Raw genomic sequence first — 26712 nt, 5'->3', positions numbered from 1 at the left:
ACATAGTTGCTGGGCCATCATTGGCGCCGAACATAGAGTTGGCGCCAATTATGGCGCCGAACAGAGAGCTAACAGATTCCCCGCCTTGAATGCAAACAACCAAACCAATCTTGGCATCGTACCGCCGCTTCTCGGATTTGTCGTCGTTGTCCAGGAAGACCTGCCGGTTGCTAGTTGAGTCGATGATCTCGCAACACCTTTCGTGTAATTCATGGGGCTTCGAGTAACTTTACAGATGAGTAGAACATTCTCACGAGAACGTTCGAGCCACACATGTCACCGAACCCAAACTGAAGATTGAACGGAACGGTTGCCATCTTTGCTTTTCTGCCGCTCAACTCTTGCTGTCACCGTGCGGCATTTCCTGGACACACCAGATCCGAGTGGCGCCGCGTCGCAAGGCACATAGGTCCCTGTAACGTAGGGACGCGCCCGAGTGCTCGAGCCAGTTACTACAGAAACTGCCACGCGCTGTTTTGTGGCACCCATTTTCATTGGTCCTGCGTGTGCTGTGCCCCTGCTTAACTGTAATTGAGGTTTTCTGTTTGTGTCTACATTAGATAAACCACGCGCTCATCTTGGACAGCAGAAAACTGAAGGGACGGGGCTTTAGTATCCCCTTTCTTATGCCATCTTAGGGGGAACACTGACTAGAGATTTAACTTCTGAATTACCCGAGTGATTGGAATGAAATTTGCAGGGGAGATTTAACATCGGATGTAGGTGTACTGTGCCGACTTTCAGCTCTCTAGGAATGTTTTACATACCTGCATAAGGTGATGTGTCGCTCTTCGTTAAGAAATCTATGATATGCAAATGAAGCTATTAAAGGGCAACTCCGCTCAATTTCGAAGATTTCGGGGTAATGAGTGATTTTGCATTAAAAAGGCCCTTGTAAAAGACACCACGTCGTTTGCTTCGCGAAAAATGGGATATATATTTTTAAATATAATTTTAAACGCGAGCGGAAATCAAAACCGGAACTTTGGCTCCGTCCGGCAACATTGGCCTCGGGCCGCCAAAAACATGGCCGTCACGTGGTACGAGATGTCACGTGGTCCTCTACACAACGATGGGCAGGATCGGGGCAGGCATGTACCAGGTGCAAGTGTCATCTGCACCGCAGTCTTCGCCACGTTTTGGTGTCTATGACATTCGACGACATCTGCACAACTGCGGCATATGTCTGCACACGTAGTGTCCGTAGTGTGGGCGAAACTCCGAGAGATAATAATCACAAATGATGAGACGACGATGGTGGTTGTGACGCGGGAGACGACGGTAACGACGAAACCACTGCGGGTCGGCGGTACGGCTCCCAAGAAGTGTGCTGCGCAGGCACATTACGCCAATCGCATGGACACCTCTGAGCGCCAAGAGGACACGTTGCTGACATCACCCGTTACGCTTGCACAGAGAAGTAAAAACAAGCAAAAGGGGACAATGGTGATGACGTTTAGCTCAATGTTGGCTGCGCCCACGCCGTAGCCTTGACTGCACTTTTGGTTGCGCCTGAATTCGCCCGCTCAAGTCAGCCGATTTCGGCAACTGGACGAGTTGCAAAGCTTGTTGGAATGTTTAAGAAACATTTAGACAGAACTGTGTCGTAATATTTGACGTATGGTCTTCCTAGGCGATACTGAAGAGGACTGCTTTGTTTTTTTTTCAAAACAAAAAATGAAATGAAAAAAAAAAAAAAATTGGGTTGTGTGTATGTTTATACAGCCTAGAACTTGGTCGGCCTCAACGGGCGACGAGTCTCCCAGCTGTAGATGGGCAATTTAGCCTGTGCAGTACGACCGCTAGCCTGGGGTCTTTAATGTGAACCACGCAATAGTGATACACGACCGCACGCCGGTACGATGCTCATCCAGATCGAAACGGGCAGAGGTAGGGATTGAACCCAGGATTCCTGGGTTCTGCAGTGCGAGCTTTCGCTCCACAGGCTCTGAGCTGGTGTGCGCTAGCCCACTCGGCCACCAAACCCCCCCCCCCCCCCCAAAAAAAAATAAAGTGGAGTTGCCTTTTAAGGGGGGACACTACCCAAAAAAGTACATTTTTGAACCACTTCTCTGATTAAAATTATATTTACAGGGCTTGTTTCTGTTGATGTTCAGAACATTTCTGCCAATTTTTGTTAACCTGGGTGAAGTACACAAAAAATTGCAAACGATCAAAGACGAAAGTGGGCATGTCTGCGTAGGAAAACTATCATTTTGAAATTACTTATAAATTTGTCGTTTTCATGTGTTACATAGCATTAGGACAGTTCAGAGCAGATAACTATGGAGCTATATTTCTATATTATACCAACTTTCATGACAAAAAAGTCACATAAACACGAAAACAGTTTTTTAGATTTCCATCCTTTGTCCAAACTTTTAGTTCTTGAGCATGAAAAATGACAAAAATAAAAAATACAAGCTCATAGTTATCTTCCCCTTAAAATTTCACCCCAGAAAAATTCATAAAAATGAATCCAAGTTGCATAATAACAAAACGATAGTTTTCCTAAAGTGAAATTTATGCCAAAAAGTGGAATGGAGAAAAATGCGTTCAAAGTGCTCCAATCTCTACCTTTTCTTTAGCATCGGTGGACCGAAAATAATTTATAAAAAATTAACTATGCAGTGTAAACTAATGAAACTTTCTGGGAATACTCTCTAGATGTTGACGGATGTAAATATGACATTTTTCAAAATCAACTTTTTTTTGCAGAAATTGTTTTTTCTGGGTAGTGTCCCCCCTTAAGTGCCTTTTTGACTGCTTGAATATAAACAATGGGGATGAGGGACTTTGGGGCTGTCTAGTTTTTATAACTCAGATGTAAACATTTCGGGAGGAGTTGTTACCTCAAAATATGAGATGCATATCTGTCCTATGTCAATTTTTGAAAACAGTTTTTTCTCGATGGGGACTGTAACCCTTGAAGGTCCTTACGGGCATTGCACAGTCCTGCTGAAGAAACATTATATAAAGGAACAAACAAAAACTGGGTTACATGCTGGCGAACGTTGTTATATAAAGCAGCAAAAACAGGGGAAAAAAATTAAACACTCAAAACACGCACAGAAACATTCAAGTTAACAATTGTTTCAAAACATTGGACTTGGAGCTAGTGATGGATTACTGAACTAGCTAGGGCATTCTCATTAATTCTGGGGATCTTGTTATAAAGGCATTTGAAAGTACACAGTGGAAACCCAACATTATTTTATGATTTCTTTTTTATATCAAGAGGCTTTTTAAGACAATAGTAATTTTTAAAAATAGGACACTGAAAATAGAGAATTGGTTCTTTCGGGATAATGTTACCCACTGTGGCAGATATCAGGTAGAGAGCGTAAGGAAATAAATGAATTGCTTAAAATTTACTAATTAACTTTTTAAATATTTGCTTCGGCTGACATATTTCAATTAAAAATTTGTTGCCCGTCGTCAAAATATGCCATAGCAATTGTCAGAACAATAAAATTCTGCTCTGTGCAATTCTGTGTCAGATTTAAGCCTTGGGCAGACGGCATACCGAAACAAGACACAAAAACCGTGGTGGAAGTTCCACCCGGAAGCAACGTCAGCCTATGCAGTGGAAGCGGATGGCGACTAGCCATTTGCCGAAAAGGGTGTTCCCTACCCTGCTGTATCGATACTCAAGCACTGAGCTTTTTGTGCTCTTTCTGCATTAGTTACAGTGTGGGGGAAACTTGACAGCCTAATTTCGCCAATGAATAGCGTGGAGCAGAACCTGGTTGCCTTATTTTTAACAACTGCTATAGCATAATTTGATGACGAGCAACTAATCTTCAGCAACAAATTGGCCAGCTAAAGGGAATACGAAAGAAGTTAATTAGATAATTTTAGGTAATTAATTCATTCATTTTCATTTTCAACTCTCTACCTGAAGCCCACCAACGGTGGCTTACATTATCCCGAAGGAATCGGCTCTCTATTTCCAGTGCCTTCGGAAAAAAGTATAACTTGCTGTCTTGAAAAAAACATCTCGTAGTCGGCTGTAGTTTGCTCGGCAAGTTGTAGACCTGACATAGTTGGGGAGACTGGCTTTCTGATTAGACTTGTTTACCTAACCTATGGAAAATATCCAAAGCTTTCCAGGTAGTTTTGGCAGCCCAAGAAAAGTTTGGAAACTTGTTGAGAACTTTGCCAGAGTCTTTACTATGATCTGCAGAAACGTGGCAACTTTCGCGTGCGTTTTCGTTGGCGCGCACCTGCAGAAGAGAGTCCCTTCTAAACGTCGTTGATGGACGCTCCAAATGTGAATCGAAATGCGAATTTCAGCCCGCGAGCAGTTGCGAATTGCCGCTTGACACGCTTCCGCTTTTGTCGATACTCTAGAGATGTCTCGTTCGACCGGATCAAGTTTGCTAAGACGGAGGATCATGACCCTTTTCAGTGGCCAGCCGTGGGCAGTGTACAGTACCCTGGAGAAGGACAAGCACGGCCGGGACGCGCAGTTCCTCGACCGGTATGCCATGGAGCGGTGGGAGGTGAGGCACCGGGCATTTCGCAATAATAATAATAATCCTCATAGTAATTAACAGCATTATCATCATCGGCAAAAAGAAAAAAAGTTACGCTGAGTGTCGTGCCTAGAACGGGTCTTCAACTGTCGTGTTTACTGCGTCCTCAAAAGGGGTTCCTCATTTTCTGCCTGTCAGATGTCTATGTATTTTGTTCTGAGCGCTTCTGTTCACGCACCCCACGGTGGGTGAAGGCTACGCCGATGCCGAACGACTTCGCCGTGACGTGTCACAGCCATCGCTGGGACTGGGAAACGGGACTGCTCAATTTTTTCGTCGCCATTGTGTCGCGCCGGACTCTGCGACGCAATGGTCGCCACTTGGGACCTTTTTGAACGCATGGGCGGTAAACGGACCAATCCAAGGCACATTCCAGGCTCCGTAGTTGCTCAATTTAGCTGGTTGTTTTACCGTGGGGTTTAGTATAAGTGGGTTATTTTGATTTTGTAGTTTTGCTTCGAGTGGCATGATAAGTAGGTTGTATTGCATTAGGATGTAAGGTATGTGGAACAAGTCAGATTCCATTTGTTTTGTACTCATTTGCTTATAAAACCAAAGCACTTAAAAAAAAAAAAAAGAGTTAGGAGTGGCCTCCTTTAGTTGTTTGCCTCTTTTAATTCAATTATTGCACTGAAACTCGGTAAGGTAAACCATTTGTTTTTTAAACTTGCAGCAGTTGTTTTAGGGCTTGTGGTTGATCTCTGTGCTCCCTGTTATCCAACAAAGTATCTCCATGTGCTGTCATCCCATTGCAGTGTGTGCTGCACTTCATGGTGGGCTGCCACACCAAGGAAGGCATCAGTGCGGACGCAGTGCGGATTCTCCTTCATGCGGGGCTCATGAAGTCGTACGTGCTTTCACCGTTTCCGTGCTGTATGCTCCGGGTTGAATTTGCCCTAGTTGGGGTTTGGCAAGGCTGAGCATTTGCCCAATTTTCTTGGAAAATGTTCCGCAAAAGTTTGCCATGCGTTTCCGGATATGTGAACAAGCTTGAGCACTGCTGGCGGCATACGTTGTAGGATTATGGTTTTTAGCCAAGCGTGTGCAGCAATCGCAGCAATGCTGAAGCACTTGCTTTAATCATGTACACAATAAATACACCGGGGAAATATTGAAGTTTGAATAAAACTGATCAACAAGGATCATCAACACAGTGATCAACAATCAGTCCTAAAAATTGGCATGATGGTGTGCCTGCCCCTAATTTTTCTCAAAGCTTTATTGTAGAAAGTTGTATCACCTTGTGGAGTTCTGATTTTTAACATTGTTATTTAAAAGATAATTAATACGAAAGAAAGATAGCAGGCACCAGTCTCTAAAGCATCATAGCAGCTTGAAGAATCTAAAGTTAACATTAGAACGATAACATTTCACTGCACCTAATAAGTCCACTGAGTATTTGACGAGCCACTGAATGCTTGTCAAAAAGTCCCGACACATTACTAATTATGCACCCAATACCTTTGCAAGATGGCTGACTTGACACTGACAGAGGCAGTTCAGTTTAACATGGCGGATTACACGAATTAACATGGCAGATTACACGACATGCACTTGATTTGTGTGAATGGAGGAGTAGTCATTTCCTTTCACTCTGATTTGTTATATCTAATCAGCCACCACATACAAAAAGAATCTCACCGCACAAAACATACCGTAAAATACCGGGCAAGCGCCCACTCAAACTTTGCAGATTATAGCAAGAAAACTGGGGATGGGTGCTTGCCGGTCATCAATTTTACATATAAATGTACTGTGCGTATTTTCTCAGATCTTACAAATTTGGAAATGGGCGCTTAATGTGGGATGGGTGGGTGCATGGTATTCTACGGTAGTTGTAATTTGCAAGAACTACCGTAAAGTTCCCAAAGAATGCCCACCCAAAATGAAAAGATAAATGGTCAAAAACGTGGGGTGGGCTATCTCTGGGGACGCCACAACAAAACCTTATCGAAAATTGATGATAAACACCCTGGCACCAGCTACAAACCACGTGACGCGGGAACTGATACCGCAGATCGCGGACACCGCACATTCGCATTTCACGATGCGGTAGACACGTGGGAATTTGCTACAAACTCCTGTGTCATGGGAAAGGATACCGCAGGTTGCAGACACAGCAGATTTGCATTTCACGGTGCGAAGGACCCGGGCAAACTTGCCAAAAACTCTCATCTCATGGGAACGAATACCGCAAATCGCGGACGCAGCAGATGCAAGTTTTATGGTGTGCGGTTCACCACAGTACATTCAAGCTAATTTTCTAATCACAATCAATAATACTTGTTCTTGCAAATAAAAGAAAAAAAGAACTTATTAAGTGAGTGCAAAAAATAGTACAATGCAACAGGTACAGACGGTTGAACTTGTAACAAGTCGAGGTGTTCTTGATATCGCAAATGTTTCATCTTTGTCGGCAGTGGAATGCTTTGGTTCGATTATAAGTCGACCCCCCCCCTTCAGATGTTCACAAATTGAAAAATGGGTCGACCTACATTCGTGTAAATACGGTACATGATCTATGCCGAATTTCTTCCATCTTACGAATTGATAATGGTTTTAGTCCACTCAGTATTGCGTAAATATATTTGAGTATTAAGCGTGCTCTTAGAAATGCCCTGACCATCGAGTTGTTAACTAATGCTGGTGTTTTGCTTGTTCTTGCACATGTGTTCCTTGTATTAGAGTGCATGTGCTTCTGTCTGCCACTACTTAGGGCTGGTTCTGGACACAAGAAAGTAATAATCAAGAAATAGCCAATGACCAAACTTAATTACTCTGGCACGAGCATACTATGGCGCGCACTAATACTTCCGCGCCTCGCACCATGCTTGGTTGACAAGCTGCCGCCTTACCTCCCCATGTCTCTGTGTTGGGAAACAAAATCTCTGTCATTCCCAGTTGCCTGCTTCATTGTGATGCGAGGGAATTTTCTTGGCTTCCGGTCACTGCTTTTAGTATAATTTGAATTCAACTAAATAGTTGGTTCATAAATGTTGATAATGTGTTAAAACAAAGTAATGCTTCGAAGCTTCTAAAGTTTTAATATTTCTTGACTATATTCATCACGGCATGGCACTGAAAGGGAAGAGGTAAGGAGGATCAGAGAGAGAGAAAAAAAAGGGAGTAGACTTTTGTTTAGAACCTTTGGGACAATGAAAGAATATGAATTTTGATGCCTTAAAATTTATTTAAGGCGAAATTATTGAATCTGCACCACAAGTACTACTATCAGGGTTGTCTATGTTTTGAAGTGCATTTTTTAAGAAAAATATTAGCAGTTGTGTTTCTTGATCAAACTGTGTTATGCAGAATTGCCATATTTTTATGATGCATCTTCTCATCTTTTCTTGTTGCAATGATGCGGAGAGTGCACAAACACCCAGACTGAAGTCGAGCAGGGTCGTCTAGGGTCACTCATAACGCACGCAATGTGTGCAAAGGGGTGTTTTGCAGGCGGTCAACTCTGCTGCCTACCGCGTCCACTCAAAGGCATGCCTTCAGACAGTACGAAACCTGGATTCTGTTAGGACACATTGTTTGGTTTCTTTGCCCCCATCCTTATGCTCCCAGGGAGGAAGAAGAGGGCAGTGCCCCCCTGATCACCATGGAAGGGTTCCAGTTTCTCTTGATGGACACTGCTTCCCAGGTGTGGCACTTTGTGCTTCAATACCTGGACACTCTGGAGGTAAGCCCTTGTTTGCCCGCCGCGGCGTCCGTTTCTTGTCGGTTGGCGGAAACCTTTCCGTGAACCTCTGGCACTGGTTTTCCCAGAAACTGTGAGGCAGAGCAGAGGCAGTATACTTTTTTTTTATAAATTTGCTGCTTCGTCGTATGGTGACTGACGATACATTAAAAGAATGGTCGGCGAAACGGCCTTTACGCCTTCACGACTAACGTAAAATAGCGAGCTGCAGCCACGTCATAACAAGCGCCCACCTGCTACTTTAGTAATGTTTGAAAACTAAGCAAAGGACATGCCAAGTGCCCACACCAGACTTGTGAGCCCACCTAGCTGACTGCTTCTCCAAGCACCCAGTGCAAAGCGGTGAAGGCCATCCTGTCATGTGCCTCTTCTCGATTTTGGTTTTGGGTCTAACTATGACTTATCCCCCAGGCTTTAACGATTATCTCCCAACTACTTGCTCGGTATTTTACAGTATTTTTACGCAAAGTTGGTGCGGTAACACATTAAAAACAGTGTGGCGGATTTTGGATGCTCATCTAAAGTCCACCTCACATGACTTTGAACTGGACGCTGCCGTTTTGCTGCCGATGTGTACTAATCTTGCTAATGTCCCTTGTTTTTGGAAAAATCCAAAACACTTGAAAAAATATTTGCAGGTAAAATTTTTCTTAATTCAAATTTACCCGATAAACTCTGAATTTAAATCAATGGCAAATGCAAAGAAAGATGGTATTTAACAATTAAGTTTAGTCAGAGCAAAAGGTCAATGGTACTGACGAAATCCCACACCAGTTTCCTTTGCAAACCTTGGAATATTGACAAATGAGGTCTTAGCGTCTATCTCGTCGAAGTTCATTCAGGGCAACGGGTCATTGTACTTCTTGGTCATGACAAAAGCCACTGTTACGGTATCCAGTTTGGACCATACTATTTGTGCTTTTAAGAGGGTTGTGTTTTTGTGACAGTGAAAGCTATAAACCATAGAGATTTCTTAGAAGGGGGAAAGTTGAAGCATCTATATTACACCCTTTAGCACTCTATTGCAGCAGAGTAGGGTGATGGAATAGTACAAGATGAAAACAAGCTTCTCAGCGACTACCTCCAGGAGTTCAGTGATTTTAAGAATCGCTGTTTATTGAAGCAACTCTCGTTTGCAAGTTTTGTCATAGGACAGAACGGTATTGCCAATGGCAAGGATGGCAATGCAGTATCCAGCTGAGAAATATTATTTGACTCAAGCATGTTTTTTCGTTGCGCACATTAAAACCCTTATATATTTATTTTTATTTAAAAAAAAATAGAAAAAGCATAGCAGAATTAAAGTGAATTTCGGATAATTGGTAATCGAAGAAAAGTAACTCCAATAATCTCCATATTTTTGGCACAAAATAAACCCCGAAATGAACGCCCTCCAAATTTGACGAAAGATAAACTCCTAGGAATAGCTTATCTTTCAGGGCAGGCTTGATCCGAGAAGCCAAGTTTGGCCCCCTTCCTCTGTGCCGGAACGCCACACTGTGTTGTTAAGAATGCTTAGTGTGGGCCATGCATTGTGTGCTAAAGCGGATGCAAAACCCTTGTGTGGTCACTCTTATTTTTTGCAGTCACGGGGACTGAACCTTGTCGAGTGCTTGACGTTCTTGTTCCAACTGAGCTTCCTGACGCTTGGGAAGGTGAGAGTCTCCTTTTCCTGAGAGGAGGGTTGTATAATTATGCTTGTGCTGGTACTCCTTCAAAGTCACAGTTTTCCCGACGCAAAGTTGCTCCCAAAACAATATTGATTCTGCTCCAAAAATTACTCCAACACCTAAGCTTGATGGGTTGGACCAGCGCTGTGCGTATGAGTTCGGCCAAATTTCTTGGATGAAAATGTGTGGTTCTTTTCATAGTTGTCTATCTATAAGTACTGATCATTGTTTGTTATTTGTCAAAATAGTTTTAAAATAATAAGGCTCAGGACAGGGACATTTTTTCATATTTGCTGGCCAACTGGGTTTTATTGGATTTTCATTAAATGTGTTTGGGTCAAAAGTTTGGGAAAATTGGGTTGTATTCAGAAACAAAAAGCCCTAAATATAAAAGGAACCTGAACTTCCGAGAAACTTTTTAAATGCATACAATGTATAGGATCAGCTCTTAGTGTTTCGAGTCTATGGAATGTAGCCTCAATGATGGCGTCACGGTGATCCCGTGGCATTATCAGTGTTTCAAAAGGTTCACTGTGATGTCATCGTGTTTGTGCAATGTCCTTGGCATGACTGTCGTAACAGGACATCATGGATTCAGATGACTCAGTGACCACCCGTGATGTCACATGACACCGTGATGTCACATGACAGAGTGACATCCTATGACAGAGTGACGTCACAGACACTGACGTTTCATGATGTCACATGGCACAGTGACGTCCCACATCACATGACACAGTGATGTCTCATGAAGTCGCATGACACTCTGACGTTTCATAATGTCATATGACACGGTGAGGTCCCATGATGTCATATGACACAGTGACGTTCCATGATGTCATATGACACAGTGACGTCCCATGATGTCTCATGACACAGTGATGTCATGGTGTCACGTAACATGACCTGATGTCATGTTACACTGTCATGTCTGGTGTCACCTGACGTGACCCAACTTTTAAATGCTATGCATTTGGAGCGCATTTTACAGCTACAGCCGTTAGTGGGAACCTCCCGGGGACTATGCAAGGTCGTCCTTCACGGAAACTCCCGGTGACGTCATCGATCGCTTGATTGCTCCCGGCCACCGCCGCCAAGTTAATACGAAAACAAAAATTTCCGTCTGCCGAGCCTGATTCTAACCAGTGACCTATGGATGGCAGCAATCGTTTCCTCTACAATCAACCACTCTACCAACTGAGCTATCGAGGGGACAAATTTCGGAGAATTGAAGGCGGTATACATTTAATTAATTTTACCTTCAGTAGCACTTCAGCATCTCGTGAGCCTCCAGCGTTCACGTGAAGCCAGAGCACTGCAAAAGGCAGTGAGTGCATGTTAGAGGCCAGGCGTTCAAAAGAGACGCCGTTCTCACCTTTCCAGTGACTTGAGAAGGTGTTGGCCGTAGCAACACCGCCTTGAACACAAGTCCTGCATCTCCCCTGCCCAAACAATGGTGGATCCACGCAGTGCCGCTTACCTTAGCATCATTGACAGCACATCTTGCAGCCTCTCGCGACGAGCTCAACATTAGCACACAGGGACGCCAAGTCGGAAGCGTCTGCCGTTTCGCGGCGGCTCTTGTCGGACTTCGGCGCGTTTGCCGCTCGGGGCGGGTTGAGGACCTACCAACGACGACGCAATACACCGGCCTCGTCTTCTAGGTGGTATTGGTCGTAGTCGACACCCCATTGTGTTGGTGCATGTGCGCAACCATGAGGGCAGACAGACTTTTGCACAGTCTGGCCAGAATTTGCAAAGTCCGGGCGGATCCGAACAGTGCGAATTTCTTGCAGCCTACTTTTGGTAACGGCCGTTTGGTAACTCGCCGGTCGCGTTGCACGGAGTTTATAGGTTATGTGATGAGGTAATGAAAACAATGACTCTCCTCGATGCTCTGCATAAAGCCGACCGATGCAAGATGTGTCGCATGTTCATATCTGATTCCCTAACTGCACGGTGGTTCTCGAATGGGGGTTCCCAGACGCCTTGAGGTCCCTAAAGGCCTTCTTAGGGTGCCAAAAGCCCTTGACCGCCGGTCGAGCCAAAGCATTAAAACTCTTTATTGATGCTAAATGTCCCACAAAACTATGCGGGTGGAAGCTGAGGGAAAGGAGGAGGCGAGAGCGCCGAGTTTTGACCGAATAATTAGTACATATGTAGACGTCATTCAATGAGTTGTCTCTACTCAGTCGTCGAATGCGCTCAAACGCCGAACGTCGGTTTTCAAAGTTCGCATTCAAACACATTCAAACACTGACTTGAGACAAAGGTAGCTAGTTTGCGTTTACCCACTAGTCATTCCAGTCGGAGCTTGCTGCTCTCGCGTCCTCGTCGCTCTCGTCTGCTCCTATCTCTCGGGTTCTACCCGCATATAGACCAAACCGTATGTGACGAGTGAGTAGGGTTGAATATTGTTCCCTTTTGAGGGCTTCAAAGTTGGTTTGCATTCATTTTGTCTTTTTGTTAATTTACTTTTTGTCATTGTAACCAAGGGCCCCATCCACCCTGGGGGATCGAATCCCCAAAACATTGGTGGTTGAGATCCACTGTCTAACAAATTACCCTAAAAATCCTAACGGGGTAAAATGAGGCAACAGATTGAAACAAAACGAAACAGGTCGACACAAACACATGTCCCATTCTACGTCCGTCGGCTTTATTCGAAGTGTCTAGGTAAGTTACAATTTTCCTGTCTCGCAGCCAAGTGACTTGATCGTGCTCGTGTTTGCCGCGGAAGAGTGTCGTGTCTTCTTCGCGAATGTGACGAGGGGCGGGTGTTGGCGTGCAGGACTACAGCACGGAGGGCATGTCGGAGTCACTGCTGGTCTTCCTGCAGCACCTGCGGGAGTTTGGACTCGTCTACCAGCGGAAGGTAGCTCTGAAGCCTCCCCCTCCTCTGCGTTGCATGCTTTGACGAACCCAGCCATGAGAGGTGACCTTTCTTCCTGCTTCTGGAGGTTGGAGGCCGCTTGTGTCAGGTGTCATTTTACCGCAGTGCGTCTGCACCGAAGGGAGGTGCTTGTAAAAGGGCACTATAATGGATTTTGAGATTTTCTTTTTATGACGCAAGCTTCACGTACACGCCCTAAACACCCTAAACACTGAAAATTACGGTCGTGGATGGCCTTTACCTTTAAATAAAATGTACCCAAACATAGCATCACCGACATTTTGTAACCATGAAAAGTGGGGAAACAGGACAGGACAACACGAATGTCCTGTCCTGTTTCCCCACCCTCCCGGGTAATAAAATGTCAGTTCTTAACCAGCTTGCCTGCACCCTTGCATGAACTTCATTAGTTGCACCACGCCCGCTTTTTCTGAGATCTGTCTCGGGAAAAGGGGCATGTCGCAATGTTTGGTCGTGTTTTTTTTATAGAAAAAAAAAAAAGAATGACAGACATGATTGTATTTTTTGTTTTTATGTGATGTTTAATGCATGTAGGTTTAGTTTGTGCATAAAAAGAAAATCTCAAATTCCGATTTAGTGTATCTTTAAAGGTCCTAAAAGAACCATAACAGAAAATTTGAAAAATATTCAATCCTTAATAATGAATTGAAGTACCTAATGCTACTACCTAATGCATAGAAACTGAATACTACACTGATATTCGAATTGGGTGTTGAAATATGTACATGGGCTATTTGTACGAGCTGGCAAGTAGAGAGCTTGGTGCTTGGTGAATTCACTAAGTTGTTGGGCTGTTCATATCTCTGCCGACCTTAATTTGTGAAACTTCTAAGCCGTAGCACATTTTTGCAATCTATTTGGTTACTGGTGGGCAATTTCAGAAAACTTTGAATAGAATATGTTTTGGGCAATTTCTTAGATAGAAGGACAGTGCAAACTGCATTTTGTGTACTCTATTTTGATCTCCGAGATAGTTTATCTGGACCACGTGGCAGTGAATTAAGAAAGTTTGCCGATTGTCACCGGTCACGACTTGGTGACAGCCAGACACAAATGCTTTTTGTGATAAGTTTCACGGGGCTTTCTTATGTTAGACATCCTGCTTTGGTATCTTCTAGGCCAGTATATTTACTTGAGAAACCTTTTTAATTCAGAAATCCCAAACTTGGCACCAAGAACTGTAAATGACTTAATTCTTGTGAGGTCCTAATTTTTGGCAAGTTTTGCGACATGAATAATGTTGCGAACGATAGGCCCTGCAACTATATTACCCTATGGTAGCGGATACATGGCGTACCACTCCCAATCGCAAGAGTTCATGCTGCGAAATATTCCCTATACTTGCACTACGCAAAATTCATAGAATATTGATCCTGTGAAAATAAAGTAGTGCAGTTCAGTCGCCGACCGATCTTGTGGACTCATAGTGGACCCCGAAATTGTCCGAATAATCATGCAGTTCGAAAAATCAATTTCAGCACTTGCTTGATGTCATTCTTAAGTTCTCGTGCAACTTCCGCTTTATATTGTTAACTTTTCACTTGTTTGTTGATATGTTTGATCACGGTGCTGCACTTTGTCGGCACCTTTGTTGGCACAAATGGCGAAGTTGAAGCTGGCGCCGTTTGGCACTATTTGTAGACAATGTTTAGTCCACCAAGCTTGCTTCAATACTACGCCTATTGGCAAAATACCTTCGTGCTCAAAGACCACAAGAACAGCAGACGGCCGCTCTTCTCGCGGTCACACTCGGAAAACACTGACCACAAGAAAAACTGGAAGAGGCATAAGAATGGGCAGACGGTGGCCATGTTGGCTATAGCGGAATCGGGAAACCAGACTGTAGCCTTAACTTAACTTGTTTATTGCGTAGGACGTGATATCGAGGCCTTGAGGCTACAGGGCGAAATCAAAACAACCAAAATGGCAATGACTAAGCTTGCGGCGCTGTCGAGGTGGCTGTTTTATGGCTGTAAACTGAGGAAATCACACAAATTATGTATGAAATATCGAGCAACAAGCTTTGTGGTGTCCGAAATTTCGGTCAATGTTTTACATGAACTCTTATGGGGGTGAGAGACATTTTGGCAAAAACGTCCGAATAATTGTATGCATCCGAAAAATTGGTTGGCGACTCTATATAGTAATTTGCCAACTTTCACTTGCCATAGCTGTTTTTTTGCATGTGAGATTATGTCACGACCGATACATCATCCAGAAGCTTTATTAAAGCTTACTGAGCAGTCGCGAGTCAATATTTATCAATAAAAGATGAGGTGATAAGTGAGGTCCGCAATGTAGGGGCCGAGCGAGTTGGCGGAATTACCTTCATTGCCCATTGTTCAGTGCCACTTAGTGTTTATTGGCGGAGAATTATATGGGGAAGCAATGGCAGCGAATTGCATTGAATCAATGTGCTTGGTCATTATGAGGGATGTAACGTGGCTAAAAATCCTCAAAAGCTTCTATCGGGGTGCAAATTTGTCCAAGAGAAAGCTGCTTACAGCAGTGATGTGATTGCTGCGCCAATTGCGCCAAACTGCGCCAAGGGGCAAACCCTGCTACATCCTGCTACATTTTGACAAGATACAGGTAATCTGCACCAAACCTGCTTCAAAGGACCAATTTTGGTCGCCTTTCAAAACCGAAACTAAACCAAGTACCGCTAATGAGCATGCGTGAGCTAGGTGGCGCAAGCGGCCGCCTGACATAAGTACCCTGCGTCAATCGTTCGTCCGGTCTTGCGTGGTTTTTCCCACCGTCTCTCGTTTTGCGCTCTCATTGCCCTAATTGTCTCGCGTCTTTTTAAAAATATTTAAGCGCTAGACGCGAGCGTGTGCAGATGCTCCAACGCTAGCATGTTGGGTACCAGCCATGCTGTCATGTTGCGAAACGAAACCACGTTTTTTGTGTGGCGGGAGTTACTTTGTGAGCTGAAGCACTCACTCCTGAACGCAACGGCCGTAGGAAAACTATATTTGGTCCCTGCCTGCCAGTCACCGTGGTCGCGCGGCGTCGGGTGTTGCCGTCCCCACGTCACTGCAGATATGGTGCTTTCTAAGCTGAAATGTAAGGACCGCCGCATGTTCATCAGCATTCTTGTTTTTGTTTAATACGCTGCTACAAAAGTCTCTCTAGCTCAAATACTGCTGTGTTGAAGTATTGATTTCCTGGGTTTCTCTCGGTAGGTTCTCTTTTGAGAGGGACCCCGGTATGTGAAAAATCTGCCGCGAAAGAAAGTTGGTGAAGAGAAGTGAGCTAAAGCAAAGAAGGCTATGTCTGCACGCTGAACCTGCACAGCGTGCTTGTTTGTCTCGAATTTAGTCATTGCACAAAGCGCTCCAAGAACTTTTTGATCCTGGCTCGCGATGTCTTGCATCGATGTGCTCAGGTTCTTTTTTTTTTTCTGTGTGTTTAGCTTGTGCCTTGCCTGCCGGCCTGGCAAGCACGCGCTGCTGGACTGTTTTTTGTCGTATGCTGGACAGTTACATTTTGCTTACAATTTTGAGAACCAGTTGGCGACGGAGCGGAGTGGCATTGTTTCAATTGAACAGCCATCTCCGCTCGCGTGATAATTTTGCATTGCACTGCAGTAGTTACATGTTTGATCAGTTGGTCAACCTAATGCTGTGCTATTTACTACTAAGCTGGTCATTTTCAAATAAATTTTATTATGTGCAGTTTGGTTTTTATTTGCCTATACCAGGTACATATTATGTATAATTTAACTGAAGCATTGCAAAATGGGTCATGTCATTGCCATTTCAGTTACATGTGGAAAGACTCCCAGGTGGTCTAACTTGACTATAATTTGTTTATTGCAGCGAGCAAAGTGTCCTTCGTTTGTCCAGCACTTGAAACAGATATTTTTATTTTTCTAAGAATATTTGCTCCAAAAGCCACTTTTGCTGCTCCGAAACACTGTTCCAGGTGCTCCAAAAGCCACTTTTGCTGCTCCAAAACACTGTTTTCTCTGCTCCAAAGGCCACTTTTGCTGCCCCAAAACACTGTTTTGGCTGCTCCGGAAGGTTCTCCAAAATGGCCTAGGCCAATCACATCCCTGTTACAGCTTTGACCACGTGTTTTGAAACATGTTTGTTTCGACGTCTTTATGCGCAGTTTGAATGAAGTAGAGAACTTGTCGAATTATCTTTTTTTTTTAAAGTATGTATGTGGTACAAAAGAAATGGCAATGTTTGCTGTCGTAGAGCCATGATTGGCCACTTCGTAGTTACACTTTGAAATCTTGTAAAGTGAATACCTATGCCAAATGAAAATGCAAAATGTTTACTCAAAAAGGTTTTGTTTGTCCGAGTGGAGAGGTTGAGTTCTGGCAATTGTTTCCTGACATGCGGTCAGGGGTCGATTTAGGGGGGGCGGGTGGGACGGACAACTGCCCCTTTTAAGTTTCCTATGGTCAAATATTTTTAATAAAAAAATTGGTGTACACCAGCGGAAAGTTTAGTTTTTGAAGACAGCTAATATTGGGTCAACAAAATAAATCTGGGCAATGTTTCGGCCGTAACGTCACATCTCAGCAGACTCCCCCCCTTGTCCCCACGCCAGCCAAACGCCTACCTTCCCCCCACCCAAGCCTGAGCCATAAATTCACCCCTGTATGCGGGTAGGAAATGCACGAGACACCATTTGATAAGATGTGGAGAAAGCGTAAACAATTGCAACAAGCGCAGTATAGCGAGTGCGTAATCAAGACACTCTTAAACTCCGCCGTGAAATTCGGTCTGTCGGGAAGCTAGCAAAACTGAAAAAGATGGGTGTTCACTCAGCACGGGTCAAGGCTCTATATTTCGGAGAATGTGCGCTTGAGTCGGCATCAATATTCGAACGAAGCGTGTCGTGCGTTTGTGAGCGTGCTGTCCTTTAGAGGTTGCAGAGCACTGGAGCTGTCTCGGTTGTTTCAGAGGCGTTCCGGGCGGTTCTACCCCACGAGGCTGGCCATCAACCTGGCCTCGGGTCTGAAGGAGACCAACCTCCGCAGTTACGAGGCGGGCTACATTGTGGTCGAGACCAACTACAGGGTCTACGCCTACACAGGTGGGGAGCTGCTTCGAAACGTGCAGGTCTTGGGTTTGTGCCACACCCTCGCCCTTTGGTTCGGCAAACTTTTCATTTTCAAAGAATTCTTAAAGGCAGCCGAGGATCCTCTCCTGGTCTCGACATTGATATAGAATTGAATTGAATTGGTTTTATTTAGACACTATTTCTAGGCTAACAGGGCAAAAGGCAGATTAACTCTGCCTGACGTGGCCCTATCACCCGTTTACACTGCTTAGCAGGCGAAAACAGAAACAATAAATTTTAAAGGGGCAGTGACACCCCAAGGGTCGTATTTTTTGTTTTATTGTTTAAAACGATGCACGTTGCAATCATAGCCAACAAAAAAAAAAAAAAAAAAAACGCATTGCGAAAAAATTTTTTTTACAGGCGTGCGCGCCTTTATTTTTTGGCGCCCTCCTCTCCCGCTTTTTGCCTCCTCGCTTCTTTTGATTCGTGACGTCAAGGATCATGAAATTTAGAAGCTTTGTAGGCAATATTTCTATAACATTTAATAACGGCAATCGTAAAGCATGTTTTTTAATGCAATTGCGGACGCATTACGGCCCTTCTTTTTGAAATACCAAAAATCTGAGTGCGTTGTGGTGCCGCCTCCTGGATTTGTATCCTCCCTCAAAAAATGGGCGACACCGCTCAAAACCGGTCCGCCGGCGCTCGCTCCTTTCCTTCTCGCCTTGGGTCACGATGGCAACAGCACATAGTCATGAAAGAAAGTTGACTTTCAAGACTCTGCAATATTTGACGTCAACGCACCAGCGCGAATCGCGCGGGAACTTCGAATTAGGCATTTGGAAATTGTTTTTTTTACTTCACAAATACTGAATTCCCAAGTTTTGAATTTTGAGAGTAATGTCTTGGAATCGTTTTCAATCGTTTCGGATAGTGAAAAAAAATATGATTTTGATGTGTCACTGCCCCTTTAAAAAAGTACAAGAAGATACAATAGCACATCAACATTAATCAACACAGCATATTTTGTACAGAGCTTAGTGCATTTCTTAACACTTTGGAAATAAACAAACCAGGTAGTGCAACTCATACGCAGTGAAAATACAATCTAAAATTACTTACTCAATATGACATGACAGAAGCTACCACTTTATACTATTTTTAAAGCTGTGTTTTGATACACAGTCTGAGAAAATTTCCCTAACGGCTGGAAGTCCATTTAAGAAATCAGTAAAGCAATGCAGAGACTTACAGACGTCATAAACAATAATGCACATACAGTCAGGCCTTGCTAATACGGACCTTGCTAATATAGACACCTCACGTTATGGATAATATTTTCGGCGACCGATCCTTCATCGTGCAGCTCTGCCCCGCTAATATGAGAACCCACAGTCCGGACTATGGGCGGCTATTTTGAGGACAAATTGACTAAATACGGGCATTTTTGTCTTATTATGAAGGGTCTTAACATTATGGATGCCAGTATCCCAGTTTAAAAGGTACAAAAGCTTTCGGAGGATGGCACTGAACCCGAGAGGTCACAGTTTGCACCCGTACGGTTTGTTGCGGGTCTCGCAATAAGAGCTGCGCACCAAAAGATGTTTTTGATTCGTCTTTGACGTAAAGAGGGTCATTCCCGCTTGCAGTCTTTTGTTGCTCGAGATGGTGTATGACTAGGGCTCCGTATTTTCGGATAAATCCGAAAAACTCAGAAAAACACCCGCCGGCAAACAAAATTTTTGTCAATTTGGATTTATCCGATAAACTCAGAATTGTTATGTGCCCATGCCACCCCCCCCCCCCCCCCCAAAATAAAAAAGGTTATTTTTTTTACAATTTGAGCAGCGCAGGACCAATGGTCCTGGGAAAATGACACCATATTTATCTTTCAAACCTCGGACAGTTGTCAAAAGGAGGTCTTACGGCTTTTCTCGTAAAGGTTGGTTCAGGGAAACAGGTCATCGAACCATTCGTGTCACGACAAAAGCCACTCTTTTGGTTTCCAGTTTGGGCCATGGGATTTGGGATTTAGAGGAAGGAGAGGGTACGTTTCTGGGGGTAACAGTGAAAGCTATGGATCATAGAGATTGTATAAAATAGGGAAGAGGGGCAGTTGAAACTTGTCTATTACATCCTTAACCACTCCACCTCGCGCGGCCGCGGGATGGATTGATGGGATGACTACGAGCTTCCTTGCGGCTACCTCCGGCAGTTTATTGATTTTAAGTTATCGACCTTTATCGAAGCCACACTTGTATGCGACTTTTGTCGTGGGATAAATTAGTATTGCCAAATACAACAACGCCAAATTCAGCTGAAGAAATCTTAATTAATAGAAGCGCGTTTTATTTTTTATCTGGCATTTGTTTGCATCCGGTTATTAGTTATCATTTTTAATAGGAAATACGGAGAAATTCATCTCCGAATTTCGGAGAATTGGAGATTTACGAAAAATAAACTCCGATAAACACTGAATTTTTGCTAAAAAATAAACACGGAGCCCTATGCATGACCTATAATGGGGAGAAAGGAAGAAGGGACCCTAAAGCAGCTTGATCACCTCACTGTAGACCTCGTCACTGTTTGGGGAATGGGAGGGAGAGGAGTTCTGAACCCACAAAGCTAAGTTCTCCTATCCCCTTTTTCACCGCAACTCAGCAAACGGCTAACAAAGCGACCTCTGGGACTCACAAAAGAGGGTCCCGGTACGAGTTCCTCCTTCCTCTCTTGTCTTATGGTTGGAGAAAAGGGAAAGGAGGAAGTCACCTCTATGCTTGTTAATGTGTGCATTTTGACCCCGATTCATTATCATCGATAACTTGCATTACGGACAATGCTTCTGGGGAATGGAAGCATCCATATTAGCGAGACATGACTGCACCAGGGAGTTTTGGGCACATAGTTACACATCAATGGGTGGCTCATATATTTTAATATAGTGTTTGATGAAGGGCAGGGTGGATGAGGAAATTTGGGAGCTCGCGGAATGCTTCTGGGTACTCTGGGGAAAGTCCGGGTTCCTCGGAACCAGTTTGAGAATCCACGTCGTTATCTCTCAGACGGACACCCATCTATGGCAATGAGATAAGCATTGAAAAAGCGAGGGGTGGTCGATCTTTCGTTGTGCGGCGGCAGAAACTTGCACAAAAATGGGCAGTTGATAAGTGGGCACCTGCTGCGAACTTGTATGACGTGGCAGTCGGCACGGCAGATCACAGACACAGGGAACTCCCGTTCCACGGTGCTGTCCCTTGATTTTAAGACTGTTATTACGGGTTATTTTGCCAATCACTCGTAGTAACGGTCCCGAGCTGAATCCACCTTCGGTTCATTCAATGATGGGTTGGGTATTAGATAACTTCTTTTTCTAAAGAACTATAATCTCTAACGAGTAATTGTGCTTGATGAGGTCTTATTTTTATGGCTCTGACTTCCTTAAAAAAAAATGTTTGTTCTGGAATTCTGGCATCTTCAGCTTGACTTTATGTATTTAAAATCCTAGCACGGTTCAGAAACAAAGCGTGATCAGCCCTCGCTCGGTGCATATGGTTTGGTCTATTTAGCTTCGTGGAACAGCTAGCGTAAATAAAAAAAGTTTATTGCTCGGATTGATTGACAGTCCAGAGCGTCAAGGACCCCAAAAGGCCTTCGGGGACCCTTTTGAGAAACAAGTATTATATTGCTTACAAAAAAAAATATAGCTCTGTGTATTTAGATCCAGTAAACATTGAAGGAAGGAGTGATTGAATGAAAGCTATCCTATTTCAGAAATCATCTTATGACCTTATTTTTTTGGCAGGTCATTGATGTCTGATGTCATTTGCTTATCCCTACAGATTCCCAACTTCAGGTTGCATTGTTGGCACTGTTCTGTGAGCTAATGTACAGGTAAGTCATTGTTGAAGCAGCTCAAAACTTGATTTTTTTCGTTAAAATTTTATGATCTTTAACATTTTCTTTTTACAGTTGTGGACATATAGTTGTTCTACTTCATGTTTCAGTATAGAAACTGGCCATTTTCGTTACCGTTTTTCAAAGATAGGTTTCCTCAGTGGGTGGACGTTTTGTTTTATGCATTTTGATGCAACTCTTTGCAGGATAAATAAATAAAGCTCGAAATTCGCATTGTGTCGTCTCATAGCGCAATGAATAAACCCTGCATATATTATTTAGATGGGGCTAGCAGCTCGGAAGTATGTGCTCTGACTAGTGTCCAACCTTAATGATGATTTCTACATGATGCAAGATTCTTTGTGCGCAAAAACATTAGAATGCTTTACGTATGTATGATGCACCAGGCACAGACTATAAACCAGAAAGTTTGGTAGTAGGGAACTCCCGAGTCAAGGCCTCTTAATTTAGAGAAGTGTCCTCATATTTGGTGATGACTTAGTGATCTTCAATCAATCCATATAAGCAATATAACAAAGTTTTTTTTTATTCGTATTTTACTTTGTTGAAAGCCATGTATTTTTTCCCCTCAATTTAGTGACATACCATATTTACCTGTGTAATGAACACACTTTTTTTTCCCGAAAAATTGACACATATTGGGGGTGCGTTCGTTACGCGGGGTAAAATTTTTGCATTTAGATACTTCATGCAAATGTCATATTAGGTGCTAATGTGACACGGCGAGGTACTGTGGCACGTCTCCACTGATGAAAGCGTACCCACGGCTGGTCGGGGCGCACGACAGTAACCATGTTTTGAAAATTGCGAACCTTTTTAAGGCGCTTTTGGCGTGCCTTTTGCCAAAAGAGAAGTGCCCCACGAAGCTCACTCGGCACGGAAAGCATCACGGAGTGGTAGGCACAAACCGTTTCTTCAGCCCTCAAGCCCCTTAGGCGTAGATACAGTCCTACAGTTTTTTCATGTGCCGGTCTAAAATCTTTGTTGTGCATAGTAGCTTCATTCTGGTCCAAATTAGGCAGAGTTTTGTGGGCTGATGCTTTTTACCCTATTGCTCTGGCTCAAAATCTTTGGATGCCGTGGTACAGTCTCCGTCGTAAAGGGGCAAGTGTTGCATCCTGCTCGCCGTCACACACTTTTTGATGTGGAAACCTCTCGGGCCGTGGCATGGCAGTAAGTTCGTGGAACAGACGTACCAAAAATGTGAAATGGAATTGCTACGGCATTTCCTTCAAGCGTTCGTAGAAGTGCACAGTGTACACGCATTAGTGCGTACCTACCCGGACCTAGTGTATTAAAAAAAAAACCTGAAAAGAAAAGAAGGTTTTTTTTGTAACAGTCTTGTTGGGACACGTATGTCAAAAAACTAATTTTCCGCGAAAAATAATTTTTTTAGAGCAATATTCACGGCGCAAGACGCGATTTAGTATTGAGCCACCTCCTTTCCACTGTTTTTTCTGTTGGCATTTCGGGCGCGTGGAGGAGAGGTGGATCAGCTTCGCCTTCACGACCGAGATGGTCATTCCGGAATGACCCGTGACATCATGGACTTCGCGCGCAGAATTTCAAATCAATCTCTCGCCGTCAATATTGCTCTAAAAATTTTTTTTTTCATGTCAAATTTATTTTTTACATGCGTGTCCCAATTAGACTTAAAAAAAACACATTTTTTTCTTTTCAGGGTTTTTTTAAATTACAGCGTTTCATGTCTGTCACTTGCCTGTAACTTGGCTGTCCGTGGGTGGAATTTTAAAATCTGAGCACCGACTGATTCGTCTAATTTAACTGCACCTGGTAGACCAAAACGTCTGAAACATTTCAAATACAAAAAGAAAGTGTTTCTTTTTGCCAAACAAAATTCTCGTGCTACTCAGGCACAGCCTTTCAGGTGCTTTGTTTAGAAGGCATAAGGTCGCTTGGAGACCTTTTCCTCTTCCTCTTCCAAAACGGCCAAGGTGTTTTCAAGTATACAGTCGAATCTGGATAATTCAAACTTGAGGGGGGCTGAAAATTTGTTTGAATAAAGCAAAGTTTGAATTACCAGGAGTTTCCTCCCATAGAGATGCATAGGATGGAACCTGCATGTTAGTTTAAATTAAGAGAGTTTGAATTAATGAGAGTCGACTCTACTAGCATCTGCTGAGAGCACATAAGTACTCGTATTTTGTTTCCTTGGTCAGGTTTCCCAACTTGGTGGTCGGCGTGCTGACGAGAGAGAGTGTGCGGCAAGCGCTGCGAAGTGGCATCACATCGAATCAGGTGAGCACCCGTGCGCTACAGCACGAGCTTATTAGAACAGTTGTTAGGATATTGTGGCACGTTCGGAATTTGTGTAACATCATTACCCGCCAGGCTTGGTCATTTACACAGACACCCAAATATTGTTGGGAGGTCTTGTCACTATCTTAAAATGCCGAGCAAGTGCCCGCTCATACTTGGGAAATAATTGTGGAAAACTGGGGGATAAGTGCTTGGTAGGTCCAAGAGGGAAAATGCAGGAGGAACACGCGGTTGTTGGGCCCTTGCCTAATACGACCACTGAATTCGGGATGGCCGTCGTTTGCGCCAATGTGTGAAAACGGGAGTTGGGTGTTTTTCTAGCCGACAGAAAGCTCCCCACTAGGCCCAACTTAGTTTTCGTGTCAGTGGCACTCAGCACAAAAACTGGTGCGACCATCCCCAGGCGTAACCACTTTCACGATTTCCCCATCCGAAAACAAACTTTGACGTCAGTACATCCGATGGACAAAACATGTCCGAGTGCCGGGCAATTTCTTGACCCCAATTTTATTGGCCGTGCGCGCCACGCGGTTATGCTGTTGATTGCTTCCGCAACTTCCCACTTGCAGCCATAACTCGCGTGCCTTTGCTGCCTTATTTGATTTGGCTTGGCTTGGCCTGTCCACCTGGCAGCTTAATTGACTCGGCGGCTGCGCGCGGAATTAACATAAATAAAAACTGATGATCGTTGGCGGGGTGCGTTCATTATGCGAGTAAATACTACATATGTTTGTGTGCACCTACAAAAGGCGAGCGTTCTTGACCTCCCCATTGCTTCAGAAGAAATAAGTCTCCTACAGGGCATTGAGCCAGACACTTGGGGTAGCGACCACCTTCCGATTCTGAGCAGGTGCCTACCGTAAAATACCGCGCATCTGCCCATTCCACACTAAGCGCCCATTCCCAAATTTGTAAGCTCTGAGCAAATATGCACTGTACATTGATATGTAAAATTGATGACCGGACAAACGCCCATACCCCATTTTTTTTCGATTATCTCTAAATTTTAAGTAGGCGCTTGCCCGGTATCTTACGGTACGTAGGTGGCCCTGTGACTTCTGTTATTGCATGACTGCCCCGTACTGGCGTGCCAGAAAGGCGTCCTGTTTACGACCAACCAGTCGGAAATACAGAAGAATAGAGAGGGTCGTCTGTTTGGCTCGTGATTGCTTCCCGCACCTAGTTTTCTTTTTTTTTTTTTTTTTTGTTTGCATTTCAAAACGATAAGCAGTAGGAATATAAGGATGCATAGGAATGCAAACCCACAGACCGTTGAACTTTGCAACACCATGATTCCCATGACCATGGTTTGTTGGCAGGCTTTGTGTAGGAGAAAGGGAGAATGGAATATCCTTTCTTTTTTTGGACTTTTGTAGCGACGAAGAAGCTTTTGGTTGATTAGCATTCCTAGTTGGTACACTTGTCTCATGTATGACACTGAGTGGCATTAATATCTGTGCTCGTATAAAGTTTGCTAAGTTGGAACCTAGTATCATATGATGGCCCCTTTAATTTCTGTTGTGGCTGTACCATGAAGTAGTGCCAGATTCACCTTGAAATGGTATTTAAAAATTTTTATTGTAGAAAACATTGCAATGGAAAGAAGGATCTATGAATGTACGAGTGCTGTGTTCCAGTGAGGCTTTTTTTGAAGTGCCTGTTCTATGTCTGTTTCATGCCAACAGATCATCAGGTTTCTTCAAATGCACGCTCATCCTGAAGCTCAGAAACAGGTATGTGGCCTTTTATGCGATTCAGCCAGAAAAAGGCGGTGGGGACATTTTGGACGTTTTGTTTTGCAAGAAAAAATTTGATTTTTGAGCAGTGTCACATTTAAGGGGACACTACCCAGAAAAAAATATTTCTGCAAAAAACGTTGATTTTGAAAAATGACATACTTACATCCACCAACATCTAGCAAGTATTTTCAGAAATTTTCACTAGTTTACACTACATAGGTAATTTTTTATAAATTATTTTCTGTACACCGAAGCTAAAGGAAAGATAGTGTTTGGAGCACTTTGAACACATTTTTCTCTATTCCACTTTTTGGTATAAATTCCATTTTAGTCAACCTATCGTTTGATAATGGCAATACAGAGAAGGCTCGTTCTTCACTTTTCCTGACTGAAATTTAATAAGGAATGCAGCTATGGAATGTTTTTGTCACTTTACAGATGTCTTTTATAAAAATGTTGACATTTTGTCAAAGACACAGAAGACCAAAAAGTTGACCAATTTTGCAGAAGAGAAAATTGATAGAAATAAATGACTTTTTACAAAAAGCTTTTGATAGCCGCACCTCCTAGGCATTCTGCTACATATCTAGCGAATGAAAATCTTGAATATTGTGATAGTTTTCCGACGATAGGTTAACTAAACAATGTAGGCATGTTGCTGATAAAAGCTGCCCTAATTTTCTTCCCACTTAACCGACAGACATGAAATTTTGTTATGCACCCTTCAGCATGACCACCAGCCTACCCTGTAAATTTCATTTATGTTAAGTCAAGGGTTTAAAAGTTGGCCCTCCTAGGGGGTGTGCCCCCTTAAGTCTACATGCCCCTGAAAAGTGTTTCTACAAGGTTTTGTTTGTTTCAGCTGCATAATGAACTTGTTTTTGACTATTTTTTGGTGACTCGGTGCTAAATATATGGCAGACAT

At 43.5% G+C, this 26712-nt stretch overlaps 1 protein-coding gene across 1 annotated transcript in view; it reads left to right on the top strand.

Moving 5' to 3' along the window:
* The window catches only part of LOC8035432 (general transcription factor IIH subunit 4), a 40784-nt gene that overhangs the window by 10937 nt on the left and 3135 nt on the right, over positions 1-26712 (top strand). Inside the window, exons 4-12 of the mRNA XM_029982421.4 lie at positions 4412-4505; positions 5294-5385; positions 8112-8226; positions 9831-9899; positions 12706-12789; positions 17751-17883; positions 21693-21744; positions 23949-24027; positions 25734-25781. Of these exons, the coding sequence (XP_029838281.1) occupies positions 4412-4505; positions 5294-5385; positions 8112-8226; positions 9831-9899; positions 12706-12789; positions 17751-17883; positions 21693-21744; positions 23949-24027; positions 25734-25781 (766 nt within the window). The remainder of the gene's footprint in view (positions 1-4411; positions 4506-5293; positions 5386-8111; positions 8227-9830; positions 9900-12705; positions 12790-17750; positions 17884-21692; positions 21745-23948; positions 24028-25733; positions 25782-26712) is intronic.

This window comes from Ixodes scapularis, unplaced genomic scaffold (assembly GCF_016920785.2).
Source record: "Ixodes scapularis isolate PalLabHiFi unplaced genomic scaffold, ASM1692078v2 ptg000165l_1___fragment_2___debris__unscaffolded, whole genome shotgun sequence".
NCBI classification, from domain to species: domain Eukaryota; kingdom Metazoa; phylum Arthropoda; class Arachnida; order Ixodida; family Ixodidae; genus Ixodes; species Ixodes scapularis.
This window is presented reverse-complemented; position numbering and strand designations above follow the sequence as displayed.